Source organism: Camelus dromedarius, chromosome 9, assembly GCF_036321535.1.
Source record: "Camelus dromedarius isolate mCamDro1 chromosome 9, mCamDro1.pat, whole genome shotgun sequence".
NCBI lineage: Eukaryota > Metazoa > Chordata > Mammalia > Artiodactyla > Camelidae > Camelus > Camelus dromedarius.
In genome coordinates this window covers 32,115,740-32,124,846 of record NC_087444.1, presented here as the reverse complement: position 1 = coordinate 32,124,846, position 9,107 = coordinate 32,115,740, and the positions used below count along the sequence as shown (strand labels likewise).

At 41.6% G+C, this 9,107-nt stretch overlaps 1 protein-coding gene across 2 annotated transcripts in view; it reads right to left on the bottom strand.

Moving 5' to 3' along the window:
• Nucleotides 1-512: 512 nt before the first annotated feature.
• The window catches only part of SF3B3 (splicing factor 3b subunit 3), a 43,999-nt gene continuing 35,404 nt past the window's right edge, over nt 513-9,107 (bottom strand). For both annotated transcript variants that reach the window (XM_010990285.3, XM_010990284.3), the window contains 9 exons: nt 6,676-6,850; nt 5,735-5,940; nt 5,480-5,636; nt 4,335-4,460; nt 3,698-3,910; nt 3,131-3,229; nt 2,255-2,398; nt 1,513-1,617; nt 513-1,113 (listed from right to left, as the gene is read on the bottom strand). In XM_010990285.3, the coding sequence (XP_010988587.1) occupies nt 973-1,113; nt 1,513-1,617; nt 2,255-2,398; nt 3,131-3,229; nt 3,698-3,910; nt 4,335-4,460; nt 5,480-5,636; nt 5,735-5,940; nt 6,676-6,850 (1,366 nt within the window). In that variant the 3' untranslated portion in view covers nt 513-972. The remainder of the gene's footprint in view (nt 1,114-1,512; nt 1,618-2,254; nt 2,399-3,130; nt 3,230-3,697; nt 3,911-4,334; nt 4,461-5,479; nt 5,637-5,734; nt 5,941-6,675; nt 6,851-9,107) is intronic.

Sequence of the window (9,107 nt, the reverse complement as noted above, 5' to 3'; positions counted from 1 at the left end):
GATGTTTGTGGCAGACAGACACCTCCCACCCCAGGTTACCCACATGCCTTTAAATAGGAACCACAGGTACTGACTTGATTCCCAAGGGCAAGTTCTTCTGTACTTACTGATCCTTCCTAGTAGACAGATGGCAAATGATCATTTCAGGAGCTGTGGAAGTAAAAGGAGCATCTATTAAGAGACTAGCCAGCTGGAATTCATGCCAAATCCTTCACTGTTAGACATCAAAGTAGAAGGGAGCTTAAACAGGGAAGAAGAAATCAGCCACCCTTCCTCACTACTCAAGAGGCATGGAGGACCACATGATTATTATTGAGCCCAAGTTTTATCTACATAGTAGAAAAGACAACAGAAAGCGAACACACCATCTCAGAGCTGGGAGCATGAGGACAATACAAGCCATTAGTCCAAGCAGGTAGCTGGAAGGAGGATATTCAGTTCTTCCTGCTCCAACTCAGGCTCAGATCTCCCACCTAAATTCTCATCCCCAGAAAAGACGCATGGACGCCAGCCACCTTAAAAACTAAGTTTGTATTTCTGGTTAGGTTCCAGAGTGGCAGAACTCCAGAATTACACTATATCCAACCTGGTCCCTACCTTTGCTTCCCTCCCTCCCTCAAAGGTAACATCATACAAAACGATATTTACAGGTAAACCAGTTAAAAATTAAGGGTGTATACAAAAGTAGACAACATAGCCAGAAATACCAATGCAAGAAAGATCTGGGAAAAGAGGCACTGTATTCCACACTGGATCCTCGGGGCAATGTATTATGTACTAGGCCAGAAAAAGTATGGCAAATCTTAGTGCCAATTAGGGGAAACCAGTCACTCCAGGGGAAGAGCTATTAGCTTTAATACTACAAAATCTTAATTATCCAGCCATCCTTCTTCTGCCATATGGATTCATAGCCATGTGGTGAGGAAAATAATACAGTCTCTGACAAGCCCCATGGGAAAAGGAAGGAAGGGCTCAAAAGGCATAGCGAGTCCGGATGTCCTCAAGTTTCTTGGACACCTCAGGTGGGGTTCGGTCCAGTTCTTCAGAGACATTCTTTTGTTTGTTGGGCTCCATGGAGTTGAACTGCTCACACAGGTCTCCATCAATCACATTCTAAGATGTAGAAAAATGAGAGAGGAAGAAAAAGGTTAGATGCTCAAAGAAAACAGCACATGCTAAAGCAGCAACTGCAAGGAAAACTTTTTATTCTCCCTCAGACACCTGAATTCCATTTACAGGCCAGGAACAATATTCAAAGTTGATCCTTGGTAAACAGAGTTCAGATTAGCAGAACTGGGTGAAACCTTTTCTCTGGCTATGGACTGTCCTCAGGGAAGAGGTCTCTGAATATCACTATTCCTCTTCCCCATTACTGTCTCCATCAATCCACTCTCTCGATGCTACTTCATTCAGGACTATTCTAATTTTTAATGAAGGGATGCCCAGAGAAAAGACTGGTTATAATGGGCTAAGGATCCCCCTCTTCAGCCCAAGTTTCTAAGAAAGACCTACCTTAACAGGGAAGTAATAGGAACGAAAACTGAGGTGGTCTCGCCCACAGAGAGGGGGATGTTCAGATCGTAGGTGCATTTCCACATGCTGGAAGAAGTCATGGTCCTGGCAGAAGAAACAAAGAATCTGTCACTAAAAAAAAAAGTGATTTCAACTACTAGTGTATGGTTTCTAGAAGCACAATGAACAGACAAGCTACTAATTTTTACCACAAATATCTAATTGTTAATGGTGATCACAGATTTTCCTGCTACAAGATAGCTTAAACCTGAAAGAAAACCCCTTTGTATCTGTAGAACATGAGAGAAAACATCATATGTAAAGAGTAGTTGTGAAGTCAGATTCCTAATCCCAGCTTCCCTGGCTGCAATTACATAAACCAAATTTAGCCAATCCTAGAGTTGACTCTATGAGGCAGTAAATGCCCAGTCCACACCATACCATTATTTCTGTTCTGTGGGGTTTGGTTCTGGGGCTTTGGCCTTTAAATAACCCTATACCTACATCAGAACTGAACCAAACCCTGGTACAGTATAAAAGCAAATGGCTTTCCCTGGGAAGTGGTGGGGGCGGGGGCGGGAAATCAAGATTCCTATCTCCCCAGGCACTCCAATCACCTTGTAAAATTCCCAGAACACTCTGAGTTGCAGATGGGGACAAAATGGATTGCTTTCTCAGGCAGATTTAGCACCAAGAAATAACACTGGGAAGGCAAAAGCTAGAGTCATGTGGAAGATATCACCTCATGAGATGTGAATGGGACAAGGATGCCAATTCCTCCTGACAAGGTGGTGTAGACAAGCGATTCTGAGCCTCCAGGGATCAGCGTGGTCTTCTGTAATGAAAGTACTGTCTCGCCCACATGATAGTTCATGATCACTTCTGCCTGAAAATCAAAACCAGACTGGTAACTAACTATATGTGCCCTCAGGAGCCTGTTCTAGATTCCCAAATGCAAGTGGCGCCTCCAAATGGCAGATTTTACTATCTTTTAAAATTCATGAAATACTAAAATTTAAAAATACTTTGAAATGTTCCTAGCATTTACTTAGAGCTTAATGTCCTCACAAACATGCTGAAGTTACATCATTTTTTATTTATATTTGAAAAATCTTTTTGTTAAATTATCAAGTTTACAAAAATGAAACCACAAAAAATCATAAAAAAAAAAACCAGCAATCACTAGGCTTGTCCCCTAAAATGGATCTGTTTTTAAAGGTCCAGAGATGCTCTACTACAATAGTATATTCCCACAGGAAAAGAGTAAAGACCAGGACACACCTCAGAGAGAAGCTGGTTAGTACTGGGAATAAACCTGTGCAACCATCTTTCCCAAGGAACCCACTAAGCTCCAAAGAGATTAACACTGCTAAAGTGTCTCAGAAAAATTTCTATTTTACTGTTAAAAAAATGGAATAGTAACTTGGTCACTGTGTGTCAAACCCAGTGTCCATCCATTACAGGCTATATACTGTCAACCTTAGAGATTTCCATGCATGGGAGAGCACTCAGCAGTCATGTGCACTGTGGATAATTTACTAAAAAAAAAAAAAAAAAAGTTCCCTTGGTGAGGGTCGTGAAGAATGTACTACGTAGACTGGTCCTTCTGCAATCTTACCTTCTGAGACGCCCCATTGAGCAAGCCCCGGTCCCACAGGGCTTTGTTTCCGGTGGGATCCTCATCCACTTCGTCATTGGTATTAGGTGGGAGCCTAACCTACAATGAAGTGACACAAATCACATGGCTGGGTCCTGCACCTACTCACCCTTGTCACCAAGCAACATGTTTGCCCCAGGTCCTTTGACAGAGGCCTGAGCCCAAGTCTCCTGCACCTGTTCTGGTGTCTGAGGAGCAAAAAACTCCAGTGAGCAAGGGTCTAACACAGCAAGAGGAAAAATGAAGACCACAGAACATAAACAAGAGAAGCCAGACTGGGCTTTAAAAGATAAACCAAAATTCTGGCAAAAACTGAAAGTATTAGTCGTTAGCTCAAACCAAATTTATCATTATTAAATCATGTTGCACGGGGAGGAGGAAGGTGAAAAGGGTTAGGGGATTGAAAAGGATTTTATATCCATTTTTACTTCCCATATTCATAGTCCTGGGTCCTTGGCTTTACCACAAACAAATTGAATTGAGTCAGCTTTCCTACCCATCACTGTAACCCAATAAGTATCAACTTACCACACAAATGTTGCCAAACTTGTCTGCCCCAGCCACAGTATCATAGTCGAGGAGGCTAGCTGTTGTGACCCATCGAGGGTAGGTGTCATCAGCAAAGATGATGAGCTGGTTTTCGTTACGCTTGTAGCGAACCCAGATGAAACTTTCTTGGACGTCAGATACAATTACCCTATGTCCAATAGTCTGAATCCCAGAGATGTAATTGGCGATATGCTGAGAAAACAAGGACAGCAATGGGCGTAACCTTGGGACACAGAATCAACAAAGATCAGCTTACCCTGACTGGAACATATGTCTCAAGAATGGCACACACCAAAGAACAGCAGTCAGCAATAAATTCCCAGAAGGTAAAAAAAAAGAGCTAGATGGTTTTAACACAGTGGAAATATATGACTAATTGTCCCAGATAAATTCCTTACAGAAGCAAACAGGACAGAAATCTGGCTCTTAGTGTGAGGAAGTCAAGAAACCCACCTACTCCTGCCCTTCTCAAGTCTCAAGGGCTTAATTCATAGTCTGGAATTGGAGAACAAGGTACTGATAAAGGCACATGATTCTAACAGTTCCTGTCCACCACCCTGCCAGGGTCTCCTCCTTCCTCACTAACTAGATCTGGGCCCTCTACCAGCAAATTTACCTTGTTCTCACACTTTCGGAGTAACTTCTTCTTTCCCAGGTCATAGACTCTCAGAAGCTTCCCCACACCAATCAACACCCTCCCCTGGAATGGGGCAATGGCAGCAGGGACCTCTTCCACTGGAGTCTGTGAGGAAAAAAAGCAGGTCATATGGCTATTAAAACATACAGCCATACCCCTTTAACCCAAAATGCCTTCTACAGGCATCCATCAGGAAAACAGTGAGCGATCATCTGTTGCTCATCAGAGAAAATACACTACACAAACAACAGTCTCTATGAAACAGGGTATTTGGGTAAACAGGTCCCAAACACTGCATTTCAGCAAGTGGACTGATGCCACAAGTGAAAAGTGGATTGGTGCCTGATGAACACTGCCTGAGAGCCCATGCAAATTCACATGGTGCCATTAACTAATCGTGAAGTCTCAATATCAGAAGTGACGGTGGTATACTGGGGAGGGGAAAGGAGTCCTACTGATAAGTGATGGCTGAGTTCTAAGGGAGACACAATGAGTTTAGCACAAAAAAGGTTGTGAAGCAATTATTTCCTAGAGAACACTCCCTTTGTGGGAGGCCTAGAGAAACCATATTCATGTGCTATCAGTGTACAGGAATTTTTTCATTTTAAAAATTATGGTAAAATATGCATAACATAAAACTTACTATTCAAACCATTTTCAAGTATACAATTCAGTAACATTAAGCATACTTATAATGTTGTGCAACTATCACCACCATTCACCTTCAGAACTTTATGACCTTTCCAAAAGGGAACTATGTAACCAAATAAACAGTAATCCACCCCCATTACCTCCACCCTGAGAATATTAATTCTTTAGAACTGCTGGATTTTGGTCACAAATTGCTGCCTACTTAGTTAAGACCAGAAAACAAGGGGCTTATTCAGTGTGTATCTCCCCATGGAGGGTGGTTAGCACACACGTTTCTTGTGGCACCAGTAGGCAGCAGAGCTTCACTGGAGCATGCAAGCCCTAATTATTTCTCTTGTGCCATCAAGAGATGGATCAGAAACCAATGAGCTGGCTCTCTAAATGGTCACCAAAATATCCGACCCACAACTCATGCAAAAGTGGAAAAGTCTAGTAAGACCCATGATTCAGGGAAACCACTGGTTAGTTCCTACCTTATGCAAAAACTCCAGTTTTTCCCCATTGTTCACAAGCTTGTAGGTATAGACAAAGCCTCCTGCTACAGATCGGGGGTTCAGTATCAGGTCTTTGGCCACACCCACCAGCACATACCAATCATCACCAGTGTTGGAGAATCTGCACACAGCCACACTGCATTTACAGAGAAAGAATCAGGAGTCAGGCATTAGTCATAGCCTAGATAATTCCCATTCCAGTCTCCAAAAACCCTGATGCCCTGGGCTCCTTACCTAAAAGCAGCTTCATTCTGTTCCAGCTGGACAAGGTCCAGTGTGTTCCCCTGAATAGGATTCATCACTCGGATCACAGAGGCCCACTGCCCATTGCCAGCCTTAGGAGCTCCAAAAATGGACTCAGGGAGGTTTTCATTGAGGAACGCTGCTGCCATCTCCGCAGCTAACTCCCGTTCATCCTCCCCTGCTGCTTCCACCATTTCCTAAATCCGAAGAACCAAGGAGGAATTGGTGTGTTCAGAGGTGGGTACCGGGTGAGAAGTGGACAAGCGGCAAAAACACCTCCAGGGGGTTCTCATAATATACAAAGTAGCAAAATCTGTCACCAAAATCAGGATTTCCCAAAATGAAGATTAACGAAAGAGGTGTACAGACAAGGGGAAGGGGAAAGATCACTGAAAGAGAAACTAGGTACTTATTTTTAAATATCAATGCCAAAAAGAACTGACATCGACTGTGGTGAATACTTGACTAGAGGTCTGAGAAACATGAAGATGAAAACACCATTTTTCTACCTAGTCATCTGATTTCCCTTGCTAAGACTACTTTTCCTTTCTCTTTTAGGCCAGATAGTTTTACATGGTTGGGACTGTTTGCTTTTTGCAGGGAAATGATTTCTGGAAGAAGCTGGTGTTGCGGGGAATACGAAAGCTCTCTTGGGCCCGAATCCAAGGAACATATAACACAGAATGTTTTAGAAGTTCAAGGACTGAAGGGAGTCCAGAGAGGGAGCTGAATACTGAATAAACCCAGGTCAGTGCTTTAGTCCTGAGCCATAAGTCTCTAATACCAATGACCATGGCAGAGGGCTCCACTTGAAGGATCTGGATCTTAAATATCACAAAGACAATAACCAACAATTACATAGCAGTTTAAACTTTTCAATAGAATTTCACACAAATGCCTTGTTATTGAACCCTGAAGCTCAGCTGCATTACCTCTGCCATCTGCTGCTTCCTCTGCGCTTTTGTGGCCTCAGTGTAGGCATTGTGGTCAGTCTCAATGATGATAAGGTTGTTACTTTCAGGGTGTATGACAAATTTCCTGGGCGTGTACTGCAGTGGAAAAGCTACTTGATTGAAGACAGCACCGAGCTTCTCCAACGCCAAAATCCTACGGCAAAAGTCAATGTAGTTAATAGGTCACTCACTCAGGACCAAGAAACTGGTGTTGAAATGGTCAATAAGCTATCACAGAAAACACATCAACCCCTAAAGCTCTAATGGTAGAATTAGGTAACATGAAACATTAGCCTTCTAATCTAAAAGATTCTGCGCAAGAGACATAGAGATCTGGGAAAGGCCCTTTACTTCACAACAGGCCACCACTGGTTCATGGTGATTCCAGTTTTCACCAGTGAAATCTACATTAGAATCCCCAAAGGAATTTTTTTGAATCCCTCCAATGATAATATGATAGTGGAAGTTAAAATTTCCTCCTGATTATTACTGGCAAACTGTGATATAAAGAATACCAATTTCAAATTTGTTGTGAAGCACTGCAATTACCGACATACAGTATTTGTGTGACAGTGTTCCATAATACAGTGGATGCCATTCTGAACGAAAATTACCTAAGCTTTAGGAAATCCGCAACAGTGTAGAAAGAGGCAGCAAGTATGAAACGTACAACCTTGTCAAAAAGGACAGAGATGTGCCTAAGCCAAATTATGTACAAAACGAGCAGAATTCAGATGCTCTTAAAAATATAGTACTTAACGCATGTGAGAGTAAAGAAATCAACCATTTAAACATCAAAACTTGTCATTCTACGGGGAGGATTTAGTTCAAGTGGTAGAGTGCATGCTCAGCATGCACAGGGTCCCGGGTTCAATCCCCAGTACCTCCTCAAAAAAATAAATAAATCTAATCACTTTCCCCTACACACACACACACGCACACATACAAGAAAGAAAGAAAGAAAGAAAAAAGAAGAGTTTTTAAAAAATTGTCATTCTGCAAGAAAAATGTAAGTATGGCATAAACAAAAACCACGACCACAGATCCTATAGCTTTGATTCTTCTGGTCCCACCCACACAGTTACCTGTTTTCATAAAGGAACAGTACCACGCCAACAGGCAGATTCCAGACAAAGGGAGGACCTGCTTTCAGTGAGAAACACAATATGGGAGGGGACACAGATGCTTCAATGTTGTATTCTTCCTTGGAAAATATGAGGTTAGCCAGAGTTTGTCAAAGTGGGGCATATAGCACTGGTGATACCCAAGCTGACTTCAGGCAGTTCTCAGATGGAATTTTTAAAATATAATTATTTAAAAAATAATTAGCTTTTTGTGTGTCAAAGGATACTACTAAGAAAGTGAAGATAATCCACAGGAGAAAATATCTGCAAATCATATTATCTGACAAGACAGCTGTATCTAGCACATATAAAAAACTCTGACAATTCAATAATATAAAGACAATAACCAAATTACAAAAATGGGCAAAGATCTAAAAGGACATTACTCCAAAGAACTAATAGCCAGTAAGCACATGAAGATGGTTCAATATCACTGACTACCAAAGACATGCAAATCAAAACCACAAGATATCACTTCACATTCTCTAGGATGGATGGCTAGAATCAAAAAGTCATATAATAATAAGTGTTGGTAAGGATGTCCAGAAATTGGAACCTCCATACCGCACTGGTGAAAATGTAAAATGGTGCAGCCACTTTGGAAAGCAGCCTAGCAGTTCCTCAAAAAATTGAACAGTTACCAGCAATTTCACTCTTGCAGAAATAAGCCCAAGAAAAATGAAAATATACACCCACATAAAAACTTGTACATACATCTATCAAAATTCATCAAATTGTACATCTGAAATATGTAGTTTTCTGTAGGAATCATACCACAATAAAGGTGTTTAAAAAAAAACTTGCACATAAATGTTCATAGCAACATTACTCATAATAGTCAAAAGTGGAACTGACTGGTTCTGACAGTAAGTACTATAAACAGTAGTGTTTAAACTATGCTTCCAAGAACTCTGCTTTTTTGTTTCACACAGAGGCCTTCCACAACTTTGTTCTGTGGGAAAAATCTGCTGCTGCTAAAAAAAGCTTGAAAGTCTGTGGAATTGTTTAAATTTATAGGAACCTAGGAGATGAGCACGCATAGATAAAACAATTAGAGGGCCCATGGATGAGGCTACACCTTGGCAGACAAAGATGTGTATGGGAAACATTCCAGGGGCAGGTGCATAGATAAAAAAACCAAGAAAGAATGTATGAAGGCATGCGGAGAGCAATTCTGCTGGACTAGAAGGTATACAAAGGTGCCTGAAACTTAGAAAGAGAGATAACAATGACTGAAGAGTTCCTGAAAGCTGCTGCAGACAAATCTGGGACTTGACAAGTGATAGT